This window comes from Xiphophorus couchianus, chromosome 1, assembly GCF_001444195.1.
Source record: "Xiphophorus couchianus chromosome 1, X_couchianus-1.0, whole genome shotgun sequence".
Classification (NCBI taxonomy): Eukaryota; Metazoa; Chordata; class Actinopteri; order Cyprinodontiformes; family Poeciliidae; genus Xiphophorus; species Xiphophorus couchianus.
The window spans coordinates 17,527,112-17,554,610 of NC_040228.1; the positions used below are offsets into that span (position 1 = coordinate 17,527,112).

At 39.0% G+C, this 27,499-nt stretch overlaps 1 protein-coding gene across 2 annotated transcripts in view; it reads left to right on the top strand.

Moving 5' to 3' along the window:
* Positions 1 to 27,499, top strand: part of kcnd3 (potassium voltage-gated channel, Shal-related subfamily, member 3) — a 118,680-nt gene that overhangs the window by 83,456 nt on the left and 7,725 nt on the right. For both annotated transcript variants that reach the window (XM_028021630.1, XM_028021638.1), the window contains 2 exons: positions 4,501 to 4,669; positions 26,809 to 26,910. In XM_028021630.1, the coding sequence (XP_027877431.1) occupies positions 4,501 to 4,669; positions 26,809 to 26,910 (271 nt within the window). The remainder of the gene's footprint in view (positions 1 to 4,500; positions 4,670 to 26,808; positions 26,911 to 27,499) is intronic.

A 27,499-nucleotide genomic window follows, 5' to 3' on the forward strand; every position in this document is an offset into this window, starting at 1 on the left:
CTATAAAGCAGTTGTAAAAGCACAGTAAGCCACTGAAAGGACTTTAAGCCTCACATTTTAATTAGCTCCTTGCCCCATGAATTTTGTCTGATTTTATCTTTTAAATATTGCAGCAAGCAACTACCAACTTAGAAACTTTAACCATTATAATTAAACAAGTGACACTTAAAGTTGTGTCTTTATTTACATGATTTCAGTCGTGTGGTGGCTAAGCCACTGTAAGGGGGCTGTGGTAGAAACTCCTATCTGGAGACATCTAAGGAGAATTAGAAAGGAATCAGGTGGGAGACATTTTGTAAAAAGTAATCCACCCGTTAACACTTACCGTGTCAATCAACCATCTCTCGTTCTCGCTTTCTCATTTAAAGTCTCTTCTTAAAATGTGGCAATGTGTTTCTTCAGCACATGTGCAGAAAAGGTTCTGACTCACAAAGAGAAGCCGGCTCCAGTTGTGAAGCTGCATTTCACCGCTGTTTGGTTTAATGAGTTCGTCTCGTAGATTTAAAGCAGTAAACAACAAATCATGTTACGTTCTGCCATAGGACAGTGTTTGTCTGTTATCTTGAGCAGCCATAATCACACTGTATGTGTTTATGTTTAGACCATTCATCACACACACCTTCACAGCAGCACTTTGTTCCCGGCAGTTATCTCACCATCTATCTATATGAGACATTATAAATACACCTTGCCGAGACATGGCACTTCAGTGATGGGATGTGACAACGCTGACCGGGCACTGACCTCCCCGCCTGACCTTAGTGTTTGTGTGCAGGATTTGCAGAAGCACACTCTAACTGTACAGAGGGTAAAAAATATAGTTGTGCATGTTTGAAAGCAGACAGATGGAGAAATGATTAAAAAAAAACTTCTGGCTGCTCTACATTTGCTGAGAAAATCTCCTTGCCCTCCCTCTGTTTATCCATCTTTTTCATCTCTGCCGAACATTAACTTCTAACATCAGTGGCTGCATCTGCATTCAGAGCCGAGGAAATTACATTTAACTTATCAGACGCGTGCACACATATATGTACACCCCTACACTACGTAGCGTACGTTTTCTTTCTTCCACTGTACTCAAGCCCAGCTTTACTTCTGTGCAGCTTACAATGACTCAAAGATGGTATCATCAGAGACAGACCAGCTTGACTAAATGGGAGCGGCAAATTGACTGTAGTATTAGCAGAGAGGGGCCTCCATCAGATCCTCTGATAGGATCCCATTAAAGCAAGCTTGCAGATGAATATGATTAGCTTTTCATTCCCCCTAATGGAAACATCTTCTGAAAAGGGGAGAAGATAAAATGTTGTGTAGTGATAGGACCTTTTTCCCAGTGATGGGATTGGTATATCCTAATTTGGGTGAAAAGGCCATTAAAGACGTTGGAAGGGGGAATAAATGTTCTCTGTAAATATGCTCTCAGTTATGGTTGTGGACCGAAGTGTCTCTCTGTGTGTGGGTAGGGCTTTTGCTTTGTTGTTGCAAAAACGAAAACACCCTCCACTCAAACAGCCATATATTGGGCTTGTTTTTATGCTGGAAACTGTGACTAATGAGCATGAGGTTTCATCTCCCCTACCAAAATAAACCAAATGGGTTTTTGTGTAGGTGTGTGTGTGCGCTTGCGTGCGGCGTGGGTGTGTGTGTGTGTTTTTGTTTTTTTTAATTCATGTGTGGCTATCCTGGGTTTTTACTTTCTCTAACAAACAGCAAGAGAAGTGCCTCATTAAATTATAAATCAGCACAACTTCTAAAGCAGATTATTGTTATGTTTTGGAGAGCATCTTTAGTGCTTTTTGCCAAGTACTTGAACAATCAGCTTTTACACTTTGTGCTTTGTGTACCAGCTTAATCTTTTGTAATTTAGTTGTAAGTTTGAGAACTAAAAGAACTGACAGTACTTTTGAAGTATTGACATGTATATTTTTTTAAACCGGGTTATTTTTAGGTTTTGTTGCAGAAGGTGTGATGCCTTTCAAAGACTCACAGCTCCTTGTGCACAAGTTGGTGTATTAGCATGCAGCAGTAACCAGCTGATTTAGTAGATCTGGACTCTTCCAAGTCTTTAGACACCTATAATGGACCTAATGCATCCGGCCGCAGCCAAATACCTCTCTGTACTTTGCTTGTTGTGTTTCTGTGAATAGGTCTGTAAATGGTAATCATGTTGATAAGTCTTCTAAGAAAATGTTTGTGCACAAAAGAATTGCATAAATTCACAAGAAGATGATAAGGCAAGTTCATTTTAACCTATTTTACATGCAATATAAAAGTGTTTTTTTTTTAAGTTACAGGGTGAAAACAATATTTTAAAAAATTAAGATATATTAGATCAATTACTACTACTGCTTAATCAAGTTTGGCTTTTACATTCAGCTAATTATATCAAACAAAAGGCGTTTGGCTGAAAAAGAAATTGCACTTTTACATAGAGCTGCATTGTGATAAATCCACATTTTTCTCACTCTTTTTTTCATTCTGTCTCTGACCTTTAGCATGTTAGGTTTTATGATCTGTGTGGGTATGTACTGTAGGGACAATCCATCCAACAGAAGTAATTAGACATGGGCCACATCAGATCCAATGCTGGTACTGAATTCTGATATTCTGTGGTATTTATTGCAGTAATGATGTAAGTGATGACAAAAAGTCTAATTTCAGCAGGCCAGCAAAATTACCAGATCTCCTCAGAACCTCTCTCTGAACTGCTTAAGAGCTCTGTGATCAGGAAGGAAACCCTGATGATCACAAAGGATCCATCTTACCTCATGCTTCATTCATGCTAGCTCCTCCCATCTGACAGAAGGTGTACGGTTCTTCTATCCAGGAAAAACAACTACAAGAAATTACGCAATATCTGCTTTCAACTACTTAATATGATAGCTGCTTCCCTTTTAAAGGTTTACTGAAGTAGTGTTAATATTCTCTTTTTTATATGGGTTTTGTCATGCTGTTTTATGTCCATGTATTAAAGGATCTGTGTAATTATGTGAGAATGCTTGTTGATGAAGGTCACCTGTTGGGAGAGAAAATAAATGTTTTTCTCTGTCCTATTAAAACTACAGGTGGTCCAACAAAATATTAGATTGTTACCCTTTTTTGCCCAATCATTGCATATATGTGTGTCCATACTTAGATAATGTAATGCAAACAATTCGATCTATATGAATTATTAATAAAAATTCCTTTAATAAAATACAAGTACTGTTTTCCTTCTTATACACATGCGCAAAACTCTGTACTGTGTATAATTTCCTTGACAAACCCATAATCTTTGTGTGGCACACTGAGTTCAGTTTTGACATGACGTCTACATCAACTTACTGTAACCTCTGTGTTACAGGACTTGTCTGTCATGTACTCTGTGGCTCAGTGGAAAACGGTATCACTCGGTTTTCCCTGTTTCTGACACTCTGCGTTCAATTCTACCACAGCTAATGTGAAAAGACACCATGGAGCCAGATTAATGTGCAACAAGCTGCTTCTGTCTTCCTCGCTTCGCCTCTGCAACTTTTACTTTCTGCTCGTCTCTAAAGCCAAAGTGTTTTAGTGACTCATTGTCTCAGTGGTTCAGTGTGTTTAAGAAAAAACTGGTTTTTGAATGTGTCAACATGTGCTTAACATGTGTTTACCGCAGGTTTTTTTAATACCGATATCATTCAAAAAGCAATATAAAATGAAGTCATTTGCAGCTCTAGTTTTTTTTTTTCCAACTGAATAACTACATCTTACAGTCCCTGTAAAAAGAAATATTTGTCTTTTTGACATCAAGTCTTTACATATTTACTGCCCTGTTTGTCAGTGCTCCATTTGTTTGCTTATTTGTAACTATCTTAAGTTTAATCCAGTTCATTCAGTTGACCTTCTGCCTCTGAGAAAAAAAAAGTTTTTTACTCATGAATAAAAAATGAGCACTGTTAGAAATACGTTTTTTATTTTTTTTTTGTTTTGTTTTGTTTTTTTCAACTTAACTGGTGCTACCTTAGCTTTTGGATTTCTCCTCTTTTGTCTTTTCCACTGTTGGGGAGAAAAATTGTAAGATATCTACTGTAATTGAGTTGTCTCTTTTTGAGCACGGGCAAAAAAAATTGCTTTTGACTTGCAAATATTTTAGAAATAATTGGAATAAATGTCTTTTGGGAAATGTGCCTGGCATTCACAGTGTCCTCGTCCTTCTCCTCTGTAAAGGTTAATAGTATCAGATCTCACTGAGTGAGTCAGTTGACATAACTGTGTCATTCGGTGATGGAAAAGGTTTGGTTGCAGTCACATTTTTTTTTATTCTGGAAAGAGGGGAGATGCAGTCAACAGGTTGGCTTTTATTCTTGTGAGGATTGATGCATGCGGCACAAGCCGCTAAAAAGATGAAATTCAGATATAAGGAGAGTGACTTTGCAGAAATATTTCAATGATTTATTTATCGGGGTTAGCTATGCATATCTCCATTGCAGGATTTTTGCTAAATTTATTATTTTTTCTCCTTTCTCCTGTGTCTCACAGATATGGCGACATGGTCCCAAAGACGATTGCAGGAAAGATCTTCGGCTCAATCTGCTCTCTGAGTGGGGTGCTGGTAATTGCCCTTCCTGTTCCTGTTATCGTGTCCAACTTTAGCCGCATCTATCACCAGAATCAGAGAGCAGACAAGCGGCGGGCGCAGAAGGTTCAGGTGAACACAGTTTTATTTCTCTTCAGAGGGGCCTTAGAGGTTTGGACCTACAGTCTTCCAGGCCAGTAGGGGGCTCTGACAGTTTTATACATCAAACATAGAAGCTCCACAACTTGAAGAGGATCCTGATCTTTTCCACTGTGATACAAGTCAGTTTTATGTCCAGTATCACCCCTTAAGCTGACATCATTCAGAGATAAAGGGTTGAAGCCATTTATTAAAATTACATGGTCCATTGTTGCTTGAGATTATTATATTCTGATTTTACTGTCAAAGTTTAAGTTTATGATCCAATATTTCACACCTATATAGTAAAATATTCACAGTACTTTCAGAAACTGTTTATAAAACAAATGTTTCACATATATCTGCAAGTGTATTTTCTAGATTTGGCTCATTAACTAAAGGTTAAACAAACGAGTGTAGTGTGTTGTGAAAGCCTGCTGTCAGTTAATGGCTTTTAGAGGTATTTTTGTCTTGAAAACGGAGAAAATACAAGATTGAGCTTGGATATGCAAACTTTTAGCAACGCTACAGTAATAAATGAGGATCAACAGGCACCTTTTGCAGCAACAGGAAGTTTACAGAGTGTTGATTTGTTTCATTATTTTAAGTACAACTTAAAAGATACACAGCTTCCACATTTAGCTATGCAAAATGTGCTAATGGAGCTCGGCTGCTGTTAAAAAATGTAATGCGTTTATCCATCTCATTATGTTGATTTGATTAGTAACATTATGTGGTTTCATAGTGTTACCACTGAAATGTTAAACAAAAAATTTATAAGATGATCTAAAACAGAAAAGTAAGCAATATCACAAGTCTTTCAAAAATAACATTGAAAACTATAGAGGTTTTATTTTCTCTTATCTGGATATTTATTCATCATTTTGATCTTAATAAATACACTTTAATATAAATATGTGCATGTGTGGTATTTATTGTATTCATTTATTGTGGTATTTAAGGTTTTTAAAACCTTGTTGCATCTTGAGATCAGTAAGGGCCCTCTTTTTTCCCAGGACAGTTGTAACAAGGACCATAATCATGAATTTTTCACTCTTTTTCTGCCTCATTAGGTGTCTTAGGTAACGATTTTTCTTGAATTTTTTTGATGCCAACTAAAAAACACAAAAAATCAATAAAGCTGATTATTATACTTACGATATGGCCCTTTAGACCCATTCACAGTGGTGCCTGTGGATTAGTTAAATTAGCTTTGTTTTATTTTTTGTGTTGTGTGTTCAGTGTAGCTAAGTAAGGTGCTAGAATCATGGTTTTTCACCAGCTGAACCCCAGCTTTGGGGCACTAGTGCATCCTTCTTCTGTTCTGCTTGAAGTATCACTTAGCCAGGTGTCTTGAACAACCAGAGGCAAACTATAATTTGCTATTTATTATTAAAGCTGCAAAGAGCCTGAGCAATAAACATTTTTTTTCCCTTCATGCTAATCAAGACAGGCAAAAGTGCTCAATAAAATTGACGCAAAATTTTATATGATATTCAAAATGAGTCATCATTTGGTTTTATGTCAAATAATGATTATCAAGTTGCTCTAGACAAAACTCTTTAAATATAAAAAGATAAACAGCAAGTTTTCTTTTGCATCTCCAGACACATGAATGTTTTTCAGCTGCTTCAGGACAGTTTATTCGTTTCCAGGCCAACTAAGAGACGTAATCCCTCAAGTTATCTCTTACTCTGCCCCAAGGCACTCATTAGATCCTCAAAATACCTCAGCTGCTATATTTCAGCATGAAGAAGCTGCAGCTTTGCTTACCATCTTTCACTTTCTTTCATCGCTCTATACAAGGGAACCTCAGTTCAGCATCTTGTACATTCTCTCACTTCTTCTGTCCATACATTTCTTATGGCTGTGTTGTGAACATTAGAATGTCATGAAATTCAAAAGCCTTACGTTGGACCACACAGCTTCTCACAAAATCTGTGGGAGAAGGAAAATGATGTTGCACTTATTTATTAAAGGATTATCTACATTTAAAATTCCATTTTCATCAAGTAGGAAAGATAAACATGTGCCAAAGGGATTTTCCACCGAGCGGTAATCCATAACCCATTTGTTACAAAGGGATTTATTAACATTATTGAAGTCTTTTGCTACACGTTCCAAAGCCAGACAAATGATCTCCAAATCACATCATATATGAATAAGAATCTGAAAGTCATCGGGTTGCATAAACACTCAGTAGACATATGAATCAAGCACACAGGCAGAATTTCATTTTGTGTGTATTTGGGTCATCAGTATTAATAATTCAGATATAAACAATGTGATTTATTAACTTTCAGCTGATTTAATTCTATAAAATTAAGCTACTTAAACTCTAAACTCTTTACCAAAATTTTATTCTTTCAATTCAGTAATTCCCCCTCTTTGCATTATTTCCAAATTTTGTTCTTTAGGTGGTTTATTACTGCATCTTCAGCAATATAATACAGTTGATTTTATACACTGTACAAAAATAACCTTTTTCTCTCTCTGTTTGACATTAAATCTAACCAGACCTTTCTGATTTTAGCTTCGTTATGATTGCTAAATATTTTATTGCTAAAAAAATTAAATAGAGTAATGAGATTAATGAGACAACCACATGGAATTTTTGCATTTAGAGGAAAAAGGCAAAAGCATTCAAGCCTGAAAACATTGTAAATGGAGAATGACTCTAATTTTATCACCAAATTAGCTAAAAAGTGGCTTGAGGACAATAAAGTTGATCAGAAAGCCCTGATTAGTCTCGTAGAAAATCTTTGGGCATTGCTGAAAAAGCTAACCTGACTCAGTTATACCGCTTTTGTCAAGAGGAATTAGCCAAAGCTGCATCAAGGTTGTGGAAGATAACATCAGTTTAAATGCAGATCTGCCCAATGCTACAAAACTTATGTAAACACTTGAATATAACTGTAATTGCAGACACATTTTCACAAGAATGACGAACTTTCTTTTGAAAGAGTTTGGGATTTAATGATTCAGTCCTCCTTTTAGTATATATATATCGCTGCCTTTAAATCTTTGAAAAAGTCACTTTTTTGCTGCACCCAAAAGCCAAACCGAGTGTAGTAGCATCAGCTGGCTCTCATACAAAACTGAGCTGGTAATCATAGTTTGAGGGCAAGCCTGACAGATTTTGTTCACCGTAGATGGATCGTGTGTTTGCTCAGAACTGGCAGACGTGCACACGCAGACACATATTTTCAGAGTCCATCCCTCTCTCTCATCACTGCCATTCACGGCTCTTCAAAGCAAGGCTCTTTTTTTTTTTTCACTCGCTCATCTCCTTCCTTCATCCATGCTCCTCCATCCGCCGCTGCAATTCCCTCCTATCCACACTTGCATTTCTGTCTCACCTTTCCTGTGATTAATGCCATCCATCTCTGGACATGTTCTCTGGTTGCCGTTTAAATCTGCTTAAAGTCCTGCAACTGTGACCTGACTGCTGCCCGAGTCTTAACTAAGTGTAACCTTGTCTGCCGAACAAGGCTTCTTTGTTACACAGCCAACTGCTCAGGGAGGAAAAGGAGGATTGGGAAGTTGAGGGAATTATCTAGATAGAAAATGGGTTGAAATGAGATATGAAGAACTAGATGGAGATAAAGGAGGGGAAAAGGAGTGGGACAAGAAAGGCCAGAGGGAAGGAGTGAGCAGAGGGAGCAGAGACATGGGATAGAGCTGGAGGCGATGCGTGTCCTGATGTTGTGTTCTTTCCTGAAATAACTATCACCCAGATGAGGTGCTGGCTGGAAGGAAAGTTTATGTCTGTAGGCCTGTTTATGTGTGCATATGCATCTGTTGAGTGAAAACCCCCATCTGCATCTGATGGAGGGGTGCATCTGTGCAGCAGCAGCAGTTCTGTATTTGGATCCACCTCACTTTCCGTCAGGTTCAGTCTTGACCTTCTCCGTATCACCTTGCCGTGTGTGTTCACTGAGCCGCAGTGTTGCGCAGTGTCCTAAAACACTGCCACGCCACCAAACACCCACACCTTCACCCACCGCCAATGAGGCACTGTAGCATGGTGCTGCAGATCTCATTAGCCAGCACTAAACTACTCTCTTCAGGCACTCTGATGTCTCGTTGGTTTGCCCCCGGTGAGGTCAGTGATTTGCTTCAAGCACCAGGATATCCAGTGTATTGCTTTCCTCTCTTTCATAACACCATGACTGAAACACCTTATCACCGCTTTCATGATAATGTTGCACCTGGATGCTTTGGTCTTCAAAATGACTTATTGCGATGGCAATTGAAGGTCTAAGTGCCATGGATGATGGAAGATTTGCAAATGTGATATTTTAGATCGTTTAGATTTAATCGGTGCCATTTCCGACTTTAATTATCCAGCATGATTAGGTGTTGCCACTATCCTCACAGTCCTGAGACCTGTTTGGTGTGCTCTAAACATATTGTTGCCCTCTAGTAAAAACAGGCTTTGAGAATTGGTTTAATAGAAATTTCCAACTGCTAAATATCTAAAGCATTACTGTTTAAATCAGTGGGATTTCACCTTGTTTTAAAAAAATCATAAGTAACTTAACTTTTATTGCATCTCTACTAAAATTTCCTACTTCTCTTAGCTTTGTTCCACATCTTGTTGGGGATATTTGAAAGATGTTATTGGCTTACCATCTTAAGCCATAATCAGGTTCAAAACTGTTATATATATTTTAATAATTTACAGAGAATAAACAGATCTAACTATTCCAGGTGCCCACAGAGAAATCAGTTCATCCTTTAGGAAAACTCAACAGGACAATGAACCTGCTTCTTAATATCTCATCCTATTCATTATAAATGAGAAGCGACTGAATAAGATTATGCAAACCTTTTTTGACATGAGTCCTGCTTATTAGATGCTACATAACTTAAATATATATTTTTTAATCTTATGTAGTGTTTTAGCTGCTAACCTCTGAAAAAGACGGAGCCCTCATCGTTGCATTGTCTACTTTTTACTGCTAATGACAGCTGTTATTCTTAATGCCCCTCCAGACTCATGAATCACTCAGGCGTGCCACAGTCTTCAACACCCCATCACTGCCTTCAGCAGAACACGTAGTGTTTTTAATGCTCAATAACCTAAATGACATACGACCTTCCCTGTCATTAAACTAACCATTTGCAAGTGCCACTAGTCATTTGCCGTTGCAAAAACATCATTTTCTCCACACATCTTGCCAACAAGTGGTTATGTTTCGCGGAAAATTCATTCCTCCCGAGGTCATTTCTTAGAATAAGGCTAGGTTCAACTGAGAGCTAAATCAGAAAGCAATTTTTAGATTGCCTTTCACTTTATTGAAATGACGAAAGGAGAACAGATGGGACGAAAGGGAGGAGTTATTGAGGGGAGGATGTGCAGCATTAGTCCCCAAACATTTTCCAGCCTTCTCTTCATCTCTCTCACATCCCTCTTTTTTTTCTTTTTTTTTTTTTGGCCTCCTCATCATACGAGTCCTACTACCTTCCTACCCGCCCCCCGCTCACATCAATCTTCATTCAGGTCTAATTGTTAGCAGTGAGCTGAGCTCCCCTTACAATTAACCATCCATCTGGGTGGTGGTGAAGAGACAGCCCCTGATCTATCTCACTGCACAGAGAGCAGCTACATGAGGATGCCACCAGTTGCTGAATGTAGCAAGAGGGAAAACCCACCAGAGGTTCAACGCTGGATTCTGTAGCGCAACAAAATGTTTCCCCCTCCATGTTAATTGAAATATATTTACTGTATTTTCCACTCTGGTTAATAAGTCACTTTTTTCTTAGTCCATTTTATTGAAATATACTTTCCATGTTTGGATCATTATTTCACTAAACCTAAAGAAAGAGAGAGAAAGTGCCTTTCTCCATTTCTTGTTCTATTCTCTAAATCACCTGACCATTTTTTTTCTTTTCTGCCTTCGCTCAGAAGGCTGAAGTCAAAAGTTGAAATGACCTTTGTCTGAGAGTGTTTTGGCCTTCTAGACAATCAATAGAGTTGTCTGTGTGTTGCAATAAGATAGACCAAAAAAAGGAGGCAGAGAAGCGTTGATGGGCTACTTTGTTGAGCATGGGGTCAAGAGAAATGACAAAAAGAGAAAATAGGACCATTTTGCGGACAGAAGCGCACTTTCATCTACAAAGAAGAGACAAACCCTCGGCCAATGTTAGTCTAAAGCAGCTTGTCAACAGACCAATAGTGTCGCTGGACACAATTTCCTTAAAATCAATTTTACCATTGTTCAGGGCTTCCCATATGCCTCCCCGATGGATTTTCGAAAAGTCCCAACTTTTCTTTCCTGCTCCCTAGAGGTCTGATACCGTATTCCTCTTTTTCTTCCTTATATTTGTATTTTCACACTGCAACTCACCTAAAGCGGTTCAGTTTTGTTTCCTTGTAGCAGAACTGTCATTCTGTATAAAAGCAACTCTTAAGATGAGTGGCAGCTGCCAAACAAAATAAGTCTTCTCACAGTTATTTATGTGTGGGTGTGGAGGTGCTCTTCCTCATCAGATGGTCTCTTCTGTCATTTGCAGGGTTCCGAGGAAGGCCCGAGGCAGAACCTAAACCCGTCTCAAAGCTTGATTGCTCTGCTTTTTATGCAGCCAGATCTTACACACAAACCAAACCACTGCCCTCCACTATGTGCTATGATTTTCTTAGCTTTCCCTTGGGACCAAAAAAAAATTGCATCTCATGAAACTTAAAACTGCTCTCAAAGATGTATGATATCGGTGTATACAGCTTTTTATTTATTTGTTTTAGAATATTTTAGATTAGAGTCCTCTAGGCTGGCAGCAAATAAAATAAAGCATTTGCTCTGGCGTGACTCTTTTAGATATGAGCTTCAAAGAGTTATTGATCATATAAAACAGAAAAATAAAAACAAACTTGGCACTAACCGATTTATTTATTTGCAGTTTTCGCATGGAAATATTTGGGCAGATTCACTTGCTCATACTGAGATCACCACTATCATGATTTGTTGACAATATGTTGTGGAAGTTTATTTTCTTAAAAATCTTGCTTTTCCATCGCTGATCAATTTAAAGTTTAACAAGAGCCATAATATGTTTACATTGAGCCACACATCTGCTGTGTTTGCTACTTTTTATTTTCCACTGCAGGGATCAAGTTTATTTTTAGTTCTGTATTCTTCATTGTAACTGAGATAATCAGGTTTTTAAAAGTGCGTAAATAGAGTTGTTTTACCAAGCAAGCCTCAGCATTGGATATATTTAAATGAGATGCTAATGGTATTCATTCAGAACTCATTCTGAATGAATATGTTTATTTATTAGCATTTAAATTATAGCCAAAGTCAATATAATACCAATCTCAAAGAACAGTGTTTTGGGGACTTTAAAATCACACCATAAATATGATCATAAATATGAAAGTTGGAGCAATTTTTATCAGGGGAAAAAATATTTTCTGCACTGCTGGCCTTAGAAAAAAACAGACCATATAAATCTCCCTGTCTTCCAATAAATTATGCCAGCATAGGATTTCATGAAATAAATTGTCTAAAATGTGTTTTAAATCCGGTATTTGCTTTTCTCTTGTTCAGCATGTATAAACCTTGCAATTTGGAACATTTTGGTTTCTTGTGAAAAAACTAATAAACAAATATGAAATCTGTAAATAAAGTGCAATGAAGCTAACACATACCTAAAATGTTTCCCCTTGTGTTAAGTTGTTAAATGAAAATAACCAGATATTTTCCTGTGAAGAAAAGAACAAGTTTTTTTTTTATTTAGCAAACATATTAGTACAGTGCAAATTCTTATTATCCAGATATTACAACTTTACATAGATTATTTCTTACGTCATTCAATGTTTTTTATTTTCAAAAACACTGAAAATAAAAAGCGAATCACTTAAAGTCCCAGAAACAGGAACATTTCTTGCATCTGCTGGCCTCATTTGCATCTGTTTATATTTTAGTGGAATCTGATTCATGGATGAGAAATACAAAAGATAGAGATATTAAAAAAAGAAACTAAAGTCAACAAGGACATCTTTGTGAATTTACTCATTTTCTTCATCAGCATTATGTACTGTAAAAGTATTTTGTAGTTTTAGGTCACTAGGTTTCTTTCCTTCTGCAGATGAATATATATTTTCTGCACTAAGCTTTCTTCATATTGACCGTGGGTCGTCATTCACTAACAATTAAGAGGTTACTGGAGTAAGTTTTCAAACTAATTAATTTCAGGCCATAAAGCAATATTTAAACGTACCTGGCTCTTTTTGAAGGCTGGTGCTGTCCTTACTCTTCAACACTTCGGTTAACAATGTACCCTCCATCCGTGCTTAAAAATTGTAGCACAAGGTTGTTTGCTTGGTCCCCAGCTGGTGGGCTGTTTGCCAGCTGGGGACCAATCAAATACAGAAACTTGATGTTGGCCTCCAGGCGAAAAAGAAGATCAGAATACAATTTCTAAATTTTTTTCTTAAATTAGTTATGTCCTTTGTACTACAAAGAAAAAGATGTTAACTATATTTCTACATCTTGATAACAGCAATGACATTTTATCTTTCTTCATTACAGCAGATCATCAAAAAATTTATAATTAAAACAATTTCATTTATTCAACTATTTGTATGAGATTTACTGTTTCTCAATGTTCCTGCAGTCATAGATTCATTCATCCATTCGTCCATTTGTCCATCCATCCATCCGGCTGTCTTGAAACTTGAAACGTAAAAAAAAAAAATGATCATGGTGTTTTGCATACATACTTGAAAATTTTGCTGAAATACAATCAGAACGTTTTTCTGTCCTGAAATTTTTCTGAACGTTTTAATTTTGTGCAGTAACTCAATTTGTCAGAAAAAAATATTTAATATATTAACTATAATACAACTCAAAACACAACCTTAAATTAGGTTGGAAAAAAAGGAAGAAAGACAAAAATAAAATGACATAAAGCAACAAAAATAGGTGAGAATTTTCAGCTAATATATCATATTAAAACATTAACAGGTTCTATTAGTATTATTAGTACTAATATTAATCACTGATAACAGGATGACCTCTGACTGAACACCGAGTAGTAAGTGGGGGTGTAATACCCTCAATAAATCGTCTGTTCCTCTACATGGCAGAGATACTTTAATAAACATACAGTAAACTCTAAAATTAATCGGTCATGCTGTTGAAACTGATATGGTTTGTTTTTTTAATTATTTTCTATGATATGTCACTATTCAGAAGGAATACTTCTGAAAAAAGATGCCTAACAAAACCCTTTTTTGTTTCAAAAATTGTTTTCAGATGTTTTAGTTTGGGGGTATTTCATTGCACATATCAGAATTACCATGTTTCACTGTTCATAAATTAGCTTCTTGAATTTAGTTCTTCAGACGTGAAGTCTAGAATTTCCATGTGAAATGTATCAATCGTAATAATGGTTTTAAGATGAAGGACAGACTTTTGCATTAAGGAATATGGGGATGTGTTTGAAAACAATTCATAAACATTAAAGACCAGCTCTTGTACTTTTCACAGTTTGCAAATGGTTTTACATTTCAAGCCTCAGTATGTTTCCATGTCTAAGCAGAGGTAAATACACTATCTGTGTGTTTATTTCTTCTCTCGTGCAGTTCGCACAAGATAAAGTTATTTTTGCCTATTAACCCTCCTTCTGATAACATCCGTATGTAGGTGTTCAATATAACCCTCCTTGCTCTTAACAATGCTTCAGCAAGAGTTAAGAGCATCCTGAGTTTTGCATGTTGTGGTCTGAGACGGGAGTGCCCTGGTCCCTGAGGTCCCAGGAATCAATCAGAACTGTGAAAGTGGATCTACTCTGGCAGGACATGTTTTAAACGTCCCCTCTATTACCTCTGTGCTGCCTAGCAACTATTGCCTCAGTCATAGGCTGCTGTTTGCATGGTGACCCCGGCTGAGACAATCCTATTGGCTGAGCAGACAGGAAGGTTATGCCAAAGTCCTTTGGGAATGCTGTGCCAAAGTGAATGTTCATAGCGTGTGAGGGAGGAAGAGAGGAAAGAAACCTGTCAAGGACTAGATAATGATTCAGGAGAAGAAGAGATAAATAATTTCAAGAAAGGTCATATAGGTGCATGTGCTTAGATTTATGGACACACGACGGCCTGTTTGCTTTTTTTCACTTAATTCACTGATAATTCTGCCATTATCTTGTTTTTAATAGAAGCCACGAGAGGATATTATCTTTGATTGCCATTTAGTGCCATGACATCTTGCATCTTTTGTGCATTTATAAATATTACAGTCCACAATCTGCATGAGTACTACAATGATTTTCAAAGGTTTTCTATTACTGAAATAATCCTGTTTGGAGAAATCTTGTGTGCAACTTGCTACAATCTACATAATAGACTCAGAAAATATAGAGAAGGTTGCTTTGGTCAAATGAGACATAATTTGGATCCTACTCTTAACATAATAGCCAGAACTTGACAGGAAAAGTCTGGATCAAAGCAAATCATTATGCTAGAATGGATTTGTCAAAATCCAGACCCAAATTACTAAAACTTTGAAAAGTTCAAAAGGGTGGGAATGCTTTTAGAAACCTCTGTAGAAAACATCCAAACCACCAGTTACTCCTCAGAAGTGCATTAGTTAGAAGGGGCTTAATGCACCCATCCAATCTCATAACATCCTATCATTTAAACATGTTGAATTTTATTCAGCAATTTTTCTTCATTATAGCCATCTTCATGAATCCATGCATAAAATAGCTAACAGACAACTTTTCAAACAATTTTTCGTGGACACAGACTGGCAAAGTTCATTCATGCAGGGACAATTCAAAGGTCAGTTGTTTTAACTTCACATTTCTTGATTGAGAGGTCAACACACTAAAATGGTTGTCATTAGAATGAGTCAACAGGGAGCAAACAGCATGGAGTCTAAACTTTTATGACTGTGTGGATGGAAGATTTTGACCACTTTGCCCTATAAATAACCCCCTACATGACATGGTAAAGTAACAAGATTCATAGAAGTTAGCTTCAAATGAGGCCAGATGCCTTGGCACAGTCATAAAGCGCACATGAGAATCACTAAGTCAGCAGTTTGGGTGCTTAGCACCTGCACAACAATGCTACCTGGAAGTAGTGCCCTGCAAAAGTCTTTTTCTGCAAGACTGCAAATCTTACAACAATATATCATTTTTATTTACTTGCCTAATACTTTTAATAAATTACTTACAAGTATTGTGCACAACATAACTAAAGTACTGGATGAGCAGCTAGGGGTCGAAAGGAAGCACTCACTGATTTGTTTGGTAGATCCAAATTTCAAAATCCTGATGTAATTTTTTCAAGTTTATGCTTAAGTTGTTTTTTTTTCAGAAGATTGTGAATGTTTTGTATTCAAATGCAAATAAAGCTCTTTGTAAAAAAAAAAAAACCAAGAAGTTTACTCAAACCATAAAACACAAGCAATGATATTAACTCTCTGGGTTACTGTTAGAAGCAGAGTATTTTTAAACATGGAGCTCTGATCCAATGTATCCCTTAAAGAACTCTTGGTTAAAGCAGTCTTTAACCCATTTCCAGCATTCAGTCTTGTTCAGTAGAATTCTGTCAGAATGATAAATCTAGACTCAGCCACTTTGTTTTCCTACGTCACCGTGCAAAGATCCATCAAATTTGTCTGCCTGGGAGGATGTATCATGTCCACAGACCTTTTCTTGTTGTTCAACAGATTTTCTGTCAGGTTTAGTTCTTTAGTTCTGGACTCTTCAATTTTCCTCTGACAAAGTGGTCATTTTTTGATTTTGATGTATTGTTGGACTCACTGTGATTGATAAGAAATTAAATCCCTCTTCATCATCAGCTTTCTCACAGACACCTGCTGGTTTTGGGTCAAAACTGTCTGATAATCTGAACTAACAGATTAAAAATTCTCAATTACATCTAAAGAAATGTATTCCTAGAGCATGATGCTGTCATCACTATCTTTCACTTTGGGCGTTGTGATTTGGGGAATTTATTTTTTTATGATATGTAGAGCTTTTGTTCCAAATAATTGTTGGAATCATACCATATGATCACGTTTAACTACGTAAAACCATAACACTTTCGCCCTCAAATTTTTTTAATTGGAACAGTGGAAGTATTTCTTCTCAAGAAAGTACTACCTCTGCTGTGCTATATCCATCATGCATTTTTAACCTATTAGCAAAAGGATCAAATGTCAGAAAAATCATAAAAGGACAGCTGAACTAAAGAACCAACATGTGCTTCAACATAGTATTTGGTGTGCGGTGTGCATAGGTATGCTTTTTAATCTTTTTTTCACATTTTTTGCAAAAAATATGATTTTGAAATGGCACATACTTATGTAGCCCTTCTTCAAACGGTTCTGGATTGTTCAGTGCTATGCAGCACACCTTTTGTCGGCTGTTTTCTTTTTTAGCTGTGTGTCAGAGACGATATAGGCCACCTTCTGTCAAAATTTAATCGGAGTTTGATGGATGAGTGATTTATGACCCTAAGCATTAATTGCTATTAATATCCACCCCTCCCCCACCTTTCCCACCCATCCCCCACACACACCTGTTACGCCAACTGTTATTCCCACTATGTGTTTTAAAAATAGTACAATTAAAGGACTGAGTTTGATGGATGAGTGATTAATGACCCTAATTAATCAATTTTAATTTCCGATATCAAAGTACACGCCCTCATCCCCTCCCCCACTCCATCTGTTACGACACCTGTTATTCCTTCACCTTCTGACCTCTAGGGGGTTTGAATTAGCCAATAGAAACAGAGACAAGGGGTTCGGCCTTTAGTGTTTCTGCTATAAGTAATGTCGGAAAAAATCAAGCACTCTACTTGTAAGAGTTGTTCAAGAACTTTACAATGAATGGAATTAAACGAGTTCATCCTGCTGCTGAGAAAAATGGACCTACCTCCTCTGCATCAGTTGATACGGATTCAAAGTTACCTAGCCCTAAGACATTTGCTAAAATGATGAAGTCAACACCGTTAACAAACAAATACTTGCTTGCTGAACAAGAAGAAGAACCTGCTATTGTATATGAGATCCCAATAGCAGTGAAACCGGATTTGGGACCTGTGCTGGATAAACCTGCAAGCTCACCTTCATCGCCTGATGCATCTGCCTCAAACACTGCTGATAAAAGAGAAATACCGACAGGCGGAACGTCTCTTCTATGCGAGACCCCAATATCCATCTATGACAACTCCAGGTTTGGAGCGGATGCCCCGAAGAAATCGACATTTTATCTGTGTCGTGTGCAGAGCCCGGTATTTGGATCTCTCAAGGCAGACTGGTCTTTAAAACCTCATGGTCTATGGGGCTCATGGGGTTATGTTTTCCGTTATGAGATCGGAGAGCTTTACCTGTACCAGCTGGACAAGGATGAGGAGCTTTCACCGATATCAAATACATGCAGCCTCACCTATAACGACTGGGCAGTGCTAAGGCTCGCAATTCCTCGCGCCAATGAAGATATGGAATTGGCCTTAGAGCAAAATACAAGAGAAGATGAGGCTGACCCTCGATCTGCAAAGAAAACCAGAAGACAGTGTTTCCCGACCGATACTGAAATTGGAAAGGGACAAATTCTTTTCAGCGCAGTGTGGAAAACGAAAACTACAGAATCAGGGCGCTGGTCCTTAAGGGCGAGCAGACGGAGGGGGCAATTTGCAGTGACCAACTGACCTGACCGACATGTTTTAGGAGATGTGGGGGGAACCGGAGCACCCGGAGAAAACCCACGCAAACACGGGGAGAACATGCAAACTCCACACAGATGGTGTCTGTGAAGACCCAGCGCTAACCGCTGCACCACCGTGCTGCCCACGTTTTTTCCAATTGGGTTGGGAAGGGATCTATTTTCTAGTTTGTCAATGGGGGGAAGAACTTTTTAAATTTGGTCTTGACGGAGCGTGGCATGGCGCCCCGTTCACAGAGGCTACAACCTCCATGCGTTTGATTCCAGTCCTCGGTTCGTCTCCTGCACGTCTTTCTCCTTCTCTAAATATCAAAATCAAGAACTTTTGATACGTTCTTGATTGTCTTCACTTGTTTGTTTCTTTTTTGGCTTCTTCCATCGCAGAGTGTTTCGTACTTTCTTCCAAAATGAAATTTTAGACTTTTTCTTTTTACCATCTGGATTGTCCAAATCCTCCAGGATGGTTTCTCCAGCAACCTCGGTCTCTTCTGAGGATTCTGGATCCGTGGAAGAACCTGGTAAAGGTTCTCCTGAGAGTTCCTCCTCTGAAGAAACCTCTTGATTTAATACTTTAACTTGGTTCTGTGAGTTTTCTTCCTTCTCTTGGGAAACTGTGATGGGTTGTTGTTGGAAACCTTCTTCCTCGGCTCTCAGAGTGTCGGCCAGCAGTAGATCGTCTCTTGCTCTTTGTAAATCATTTTTCACACAAATGAGCTCCTCCTGGTGTTTTTCTGCTTGCTGTTTTAATGCAGTTACTTCGGTTTCAAACCGACTGTTTAGCTCCATGTACAAACCGTTAACATTCTCCAGCTCAGCCTTGGCACTTCTTTCCTTGTCTTGCAGGATTTTCTTCTCTGTTGTTGTGATTTCTTGGAGGATGGCATATTCAGCTCTCAGCTTCTCTAGAAGCTTCTTGTCCTCCTCTGTTTGCTCCAGGTGAGCTTTTCTCTCCTGCTCTACCTGATGCTGGTATGTCTCGATTTCTCCTGACATTTTGTGGAGGAGCTCCTCCTTCTCAGCTCTCATATGGTCTAGAAGCTTCTTGTCCTCCTCTGTTTGCTCCAGGTGAGCTTTTCTCTCCTGCTCTACCTGCTGCTGGTATGTCTCAACCTCCTGCTGTAAATCCATATTGTCTCTTTCAAACCTACGTTTTATCTCCTCGTGCGAAATGTGAACCTGATCCAGTTCGTTCAGCATCTGCTTCTCTCTCTTTCTCAGAATTATGATTTCTCTAGCCATTTTTCGAAAGAGCTCCTCCTTCTCAGCTCTCAGCTTGTTGACTAGCTTCAGACTCTCTTTCTCTCTTTCTATGTTTGCGTCTTTCTCACGTTTCACCTCCTGTCTTACCAGAGAAATATCTGCTTCATATTTACATCGCAGCTCCTTGTAGGAAGTCTGGAGTTGGTCCAGTTCTTCTTGGACAGCCTCAGTTTTCTTTCTCTCAGCCTGTATTCCAGCTACAAATGCTTCCTGGCTGAGGAGGTGGGCCACCTTTAAATCCTCAAACTCCTGCTGCAAGGTCTTCTCCTTCATGTTTTTCACATCGTTGTGAACCTTGGAAGCAGTGACTTCAGCGTTAAGGTCTCCTGGATCACTGGACATCTCTTCCCTCTCTTCTCTTTCTAGTCTCTCAAGTTCTCTCTCTGCCTCTTTGACCTCATTAATAAATCTCTCTCTGAGGGCTTCCTGCTGTTTTAGCCGGAGTTCCATCTCTTCCAGCTCCGCCTCCAGGTCGGCCATGTTTTGATTGTCTTCTATCCTGGCGCTCTCCATTTCCAGACTGGAGTCCAGTCTGTGGGTTTCCTCATCTAAGATATCCAGATGTGCAGGAGCGAAGCTGCCTTGGGGGTTTTGCTGGACTCCCGTTCTCGCCTGGGGTCCCATCATTTTGTTGCAGTATTGCTGAAATAAGTGAAACATTTCTCCTCAATACAATCACTAAAGTTGTCGATTGGTAAACTACCTTAAAGAGCTTTGCGCACGTCTGAACTGGTCAGTGATATTGCAAGCAATGAAAAATATGCAGAATTGTGTTGCATACAATTCTGCAGTTGATGACATCACAGACTGCATCGCCAGTGACATCACAGAGTCTTCCTTTGCTGGCCGTGTGACATCATTCCACCACCAAATATCTCACTATTTATTCTTGTTTACATTCAAAATAGTCCATGATTCACTCGTTTTTATCCAAACTCATTTCCGTTTTGGGCCAGATCAAAAACCTGAATGTTCATAAAGGGCCTGTTGTGCCAGAACATATTGATAAAAACCAATTAAATTGTTAAAATATCAATAAATAGGTGTTTCAGCATCAATAAGTGTTTCTTAAAATAACAAAATATTGAACATCTTTTCACACTAATCAGTTCATCCAGGATTGTTTTTGTGCTTTTCTGCAATCAACATCACAGATTTTGTGGCGCTAATTTAGAAATATCTGTAAGGAATTTTTTACAATATTTGCGCTAACATATGATGTTAAATGTGATCTTTTATTAATCGCTCTATCGGTCATGGACTATAACTTGACATCAGGTCAGGCTGAGACAGCAGGCACTTGATCCAAAGTGTTTATGGTCAATTTTGAGAAAAAAATGTCGATAAACTCAGAAAACATGTCGATAAACTCAGAAAACATGTTGATCAACACAATTAATTGTGTAAAGAATGTTTTTCTTTTAAATAAAGCTAAGTGGGTTTAAAATGACAGTTTAGAAATAAACTAACCAAATTAATTGTGTTGATCCACCTCAAAAAAATCATGCAAAAAGTGTAAGCAAAAGAAAAACATTACTAATTTCTTTTAGAAAAACCTTTGCATATTTCTTGAAACAGATTGTATGTTTTGCAAACTCTATGTACATTTGGCAAAATGACCTGGATAATGTAGCACAACATCATGGATCAGCTGCAAAAGGTCACATCTCTCCAAAAACACTTCATGTATGCTTCAAAACTACACTGAAGAGCATTACCTACAGGAGAGTCTACTGTAAAGCTGCCTCCATCATAGATTGCACCCACCCCCAACATGGACTATTCACACTCCTACCTTCTGGCCTGACGGTCAACGGCCACATTTACAATTGAAGAAGGGATGCTAATTTGAGCCATCAGAGTCGTCAGTTTGGACTCAGGGTCTTTTGACCCTGTTTCGGGATGTCAGGGGAGAGGTCGAAAACCCTGGTAATACCAACTTTCAACAAGATTTATAAATCAATAGTTTTAGTTTTTATCTTTTACTTTTTCATGTTGTTTACATCGATTTATTATAAATTTTCTTTCCCACTCTCTTTTTCCACAATACAAAAGAAAATAAATGTTTGACTAAACAAGCAAAATTAACTTCAAAATGTATAGATATTGAAAAAAGTTCTATAGATTATCATATGTGGCACGTGTGTCAAACTCAAGGCCCGAGGGCCAAATCTGGCCCGACATAGCTTTTTATGTGGCCCTCTAGACTCCAAATCATAGCAATGGGCCCCTCCAGTTTTTACAAATAACCGCAAAATTCACACAAAAATCAACAGATCCCCTCATTTTTTCTGAGTTTATCGACATGTTTTCTGAGTTTATCGACATGTTTTCTGAGTTTATCGACATGTTTTCTGAGTTTATCGACATTTTTTTCTCAAAATTGACCATAAACACTTTGGATCAAGTGCCTGCTGTCTCAGCCTGACCTGATGTCAAGTTATAGTCCATGACCGATAGAGCGATTAATAAAAGATCACATTTAACATCATATGTTAGCGCAAATATTGTAAAAAATTCCTTACAGATATTTCTAAATTAGCGCCACAAAATCTGTGATGTTGATTGCAGAAAAGCACAAAAACAATCCTGGATGAACTGATTAGTGTGAAAAGATGTTCAATATTTTGTTATTTTAAGAAACACTTATTGATGCTGAAACACCTATTTATTGATATTTTAACAATTTAATTGGTTTTTATCAATATGTTCTGGCACAACAGGCCCTTTATGAACATTCAGGTTTTTGATCTGGCCCAAAACGGAAATGAGTTTGGATAAAAACGAGTGAATCATGGACTATTTTGAATGTAAACAAGAATAAATAGTGAGATATTTGGTGGTGGAATGATGTCACACGGCCAGCAAAGGAAGACTCTGTGATGTCACTGGCGATGCAGTCTGTGATGTCATCAACTGCAGAATTGTATGCAACACAATTCTGCATATTTTTCATTGCTTGCAATATCACTGACCAGTTCAGACGTGCGCAAAGCTCTTTAAGGTAGTTTACCAATCGACAACTTTAGTGATTGTATTGAGGAGAAATGTTTCACTTATTTCAGCAATACTGCAACAAAATGATGGGACCCCAGGCGAGAACGGGAGTCCAGCAAAACCCCCAAGGCAGCTTCGCTCCTGCACATCTGGATATCTTAGATGAGGAAACCCACAGACTGGACTCCAGTCTGGAAATGGAGAGCGCCAGGATAGAAGACAATCAAAACATGGCCGACCTGGAGGCGGAGCTGGAAGAGATGGAACTCCGGCTAAAACAGCAGGAAGCCCTCAGAGAGAGATTTATTAATGAGGTCAAAGAGGCAGAGAGAGAACTTGAGAGACTAGAAAGAGAAGAGAGGGAAGAGATGTCCAGTGATCCAGGAGACCTTAACGCTGAAGTCACTGCTTCCAAGGTTCACAACGATGTGAAAAACATGAAGGAGAAGACCTTGCAGCAGGAGTTTGAGGATTTAAAGGTGGCCCACCTCCTCAGCCAGGAAGCATTTGTAGCTGGAATACAGGCTGAGAGAAAGAAAACTGAGGCTGTCCAAGAAGAACTGGACCAACTCCAGACTTCCTACAAGGAGCTGCGATGTAAGTATGAAGCAGATATTTCTCTGGTAAGACAGGAGGTGAAACGTGAGAAAGACGCAAACATAGAAAGAGAGAAAGAGAGTCTGAAGCTAGTCAACAAGCTGAGAGCTGAGAAGGAGGAGCTCTTTCGAAAAATGGCTAGAGAAATCATAATTCTGAGAAAGAGAGAGAAGCAGATGCTGAACGAACTGGATCAGGTTCACATTTCGCACGAGGAGATAAAACGTAGGTTTGAAAGAGACAATATGGATTTACAGCAGGAGGTTGAGACATACCAGCAGCAGGTAGAGCAGGAGAGAAAAGCTCACCTGGAGCAAACAGAGGAGGACAAGAAGCTTCTAGACCATATGAGAGCTGAGAAGGAGGAGCTCCTCCACAAAATGTCAGGAGAAATCGAGACATACCAGCATCAGGTAGAGCAGGAGAGAAAAGCTCACCTGGAGCAAACAGAGGAGGACAAGAAGCTTCTAGAGAAGCTGAGAGCTGAATATGCCATCCTCCAAGAAATCACAACAACAGAGAAGAAAATCCTGCAAGACAAGGAAAGAAGTGCCAAGGCTGAGCTGGAGAATGTTAACGGTTTGTACATGGAGCTAAACAGTCGGTTTGAAACCGAAGTAACTGCATTAAAACAGCAAGCAGAAAAACACCAGGAGGAGCTCATTTGTGTGAAAAATGATTTACAAAGAGCAAGAGACGATCTACTGCTGGCCGACACTCTGAGAGCCGAGGAAGAAGGTTTCCAACAACAACCCATCACAGTTTCCCAAGAGAAGGAAGAAAACTCACAGAACCAAGTTAAAGTATTAAATCAAGAGGTTTCTTCAGAGGAGGAACTCTCAGGAGAACCTTTACCAGGTTCTTCCACGGATCCAGAATCCTCAGAAGAGACCGAGGTTGCTGGAGAAACCATCCTGGAGGATTTGGACAATCCAGATGGTAAAAAGAAAAAGTCTAAAATTTCATTTTGGAAGAAAGTACGAAACACTCTGCGATGGAAGAAGCCAAAAAAGAAACAAACAAGTGAAGACAATCAAGAACGTATCAAAAGTTCTTGATTTTGATATTTAGAGAAGGAGAAAGACGTGCAGGAGACGAACCGAGGACTGGAATCAAACGCATGGAGGTTGTAGCCTCTGTGAACGGGGCGCCATGCCACGCTCCGTCAAGACCAAATTTAAAAAGTTCTTCCCCCCATTGACAAACTAGAAAATAGATCCCTTCCCAACCCAATTGGAAAAAACGTGGGCAGCACGGTGGTGCAGCGGTTAGCGCTGGGTCTTCACAGACACCATCTGTGTGGAGTTTGCATGTTCTCCCCGTGTTTGCGTGGGTTTTCTCCGGGTGCTCCGGTTCCCCCCACATCTCCTAAAACATGTCGGTCAGGTCAGTTGGTCACTGCAAATTGCCCCCTCCGTCTGCTCGCCCTTAAGGACCAGCGCCCTGATTCTGTAGTTTTCGTTTTCCACACTGCGCTGAAAAGAATTTGTCCCTTTCCAATTTCAGTATCGGTCGGGAAACACTGTCTTCTGGTTTTCTTTGCAGATCGAGGGTCAGCCTCATCTTCTCTTGTATTTTGCTCTAAGGCCAATTCCATATCTTCATTGGCGCGAGGAATTGCGAGCCTTAGCACTGCCCAGTCGTTATAGGTGAGGCTGCATGTATTTGATATCGGTGAAAGCTCCTCATCCTTGTCCAGCTGGTACAGGTAAAGCTCTCCGATCTCATAACGGAAAACATAACCCCATGAGCCCCATAGACCATGAGGTTTTAAAGACCAGTCTGCCTTGAGAGATCCAAATACCGGGCTCTGCACACGACACAGATAAAATGTCGATTTCTTCGGGGCATCCGCTCCAAACCTGGAGTTGTCATAGATGGATATTGGGGTCTCGCATAGAAGAGACGTTCCGCCTGTCGGTATTTCTCTTTTATCAGCAGTGTTTGAGGCAGATGCATCAGGCGATGAAGGTGAGCTTGCAGGTTTATCCAGCACAGGGCACATATCCGGTTTTACTGCTATCGGGATCTCATATACAATATCAGGTTCTTCTTCTTCTTGTTCAGCAAGCATGTATTTGTTTAACGGTGTTGACTTCATCATTTTAGCGAATGTCTTAGGGCTAGGTAACTTTGAATCCGTATCAACTGATGCAGAGGAGGTAGGTCCATTTTTCTCAGCAGCAGGATGAACTCGTTTAATTCCATTCATTGTAAAGTTCTTGAACAACTCTTACAAGTAGAGTGCTTGATTTTTCCAACATTACTTATAGCAGAAACAGTATAGGCCGAACCCCTTGTCTGTTTCTATTGGTTGATTCAAATCCATAGAGGTCAGAAGGCGTGGGAATAACGGATCTGTGTGGGGGATGGGTGGGAAAGGTGGGGGAGGGGCATCCTGTGACCGGAAATCAAAATCTATTAGTCATCAATCACTCATCCATCAAACTCCGATTAAAATTTGACAGAAGGTGGCCTATATCGTCTCTCTTGTGTCACTCTGAGACTTTGACAGCAATAAGAAGATGAGCCCTGTGGAAGCTGTCATGAACATCACACCTGATATCTCACCCTAGAACCAGCTTGAGATGGCTTTTGTTGTTTTATGGAAAGAAAAATGCTCTTTAACAGCTTTCCAAGAAATATTACAGAGTGTTCCAGCTGGGCTATATTTTAAATGTAGAACAGTGAAAAACAAGTATGTGGGATTTCTAATTTGAGAAAGTCATGACAATAATTTTGTTTGTGATGTTGGTCTTTTCTTTCTCAAAGATCCATCTCATCTTTTCTCTCTCTCTTAATTAATATAAAGGCAAAAAAAAACATAAACACGTACAACACTGTCTAATTTCTTTAATGAATAATATTTCCAATATACTCACTTCATTCTGTAATACTGAATCAAACACTATATTATTAAAGAAATACTTCCTATAAAGATTTTAAAATAGCTCCTCCTGAAGGATCATTTTACTGTCTGCTGCTCTTGCATAAGAACCTTCCTGTCCAAGTTCTTCCTTGTCCCTTCTCTGTCTGGTTCATATCTGTTGCAGTGTGCCTAACAAGAGATTTGACAGCCTGAGAGAGGGAGCTTTTTCACAAACCGTAACTAGTTAGCTTGATGACTAACCCTGCACTCAAGACAGTTCTCACTTTGAGCTGAAAAGTAGAGCAGCGTGGCATTGAACTCTTACAATTTTTTCATTTAGCTGGAGAAAAGCTGCTAACATGGTTCAAATAAATTGAATTCGTAGTTTTAAATGGTGCAAATTACTGTATGACACTTAGGTGCCTGATTTATGCCGGATTTATCTGCTCCAACAGCTGCCGCTCTAACTGCTTCTCAACCCAAGGACTGTGTGAGTGTACGATTCCCATAAATAATTCATAAGTATATTTGAGGATCAGAGTGAATTTATCACCGGAGATCAGAGAGAATGCAGTAGCACCGCGTGGTGCGATCAATGAGTTCACAACTGAAATATCAAGCACGTTGAAGCTTAAATCAGTGCGATGTCAAGAGATCCCCAGTCATCTTGTTATAGGATGTGGTGTATGCCCTCACTAACAGGTGATTTTTATGCTCTTTGCAGAAAGCTCGCCTTGCCAGGATACGACTATCAAAAACAGGAAGCTCGAATGCCTTCCTCCACAGCAAGCGCAACGGCCTGTTCAACGAAGCTCTCGAGCTCACGGTAAGACTCGCCTCAACGCCACATCATTTATTATTCCAAGAAACAACCAGCCACACAGGATGTAGTTAAAAGTGTACATATTTTAAGCGGTGACACATAAAACCTGACATGTGCTCTATCTGAGATTCTAAATTCAAGCCTTGCTCCCTAATATCCATTAATTATCCCAGCATCCCTTCGGAGGAACTAACTGTGTTCTCATTTGGCGAGCGGCACATTTAATGTGAGCATCTCTGAGCCCAGCTGCCCAGCTGAGGAACAGGCTTGAGGCGATGTAGCAAGAAATGTAAACACAACACAAGGATGTTCCCTGCCTCTCCAAAATCTAGTGGTTTACAAGCAAGCACTATAGTGGCCCCGGGGGCTGACACAGCACAAAAACAAGTGTTTGTTCCACTTTTCTAACTCAGTCTTCCAGTGTCTTCTTTGCTGTATCTCTCTCCAGCAGAACTGGTGAGGACACAATCAGATTGGCACCAGTGAGACTTGTTGGCTGAGAAACACACAACACATTTACAGCAAGGCATTGGAAACGATGCCCTGTAACTGTATTTTGGAAAAATGTTGTAGTTTTTAACTATTAATTAGA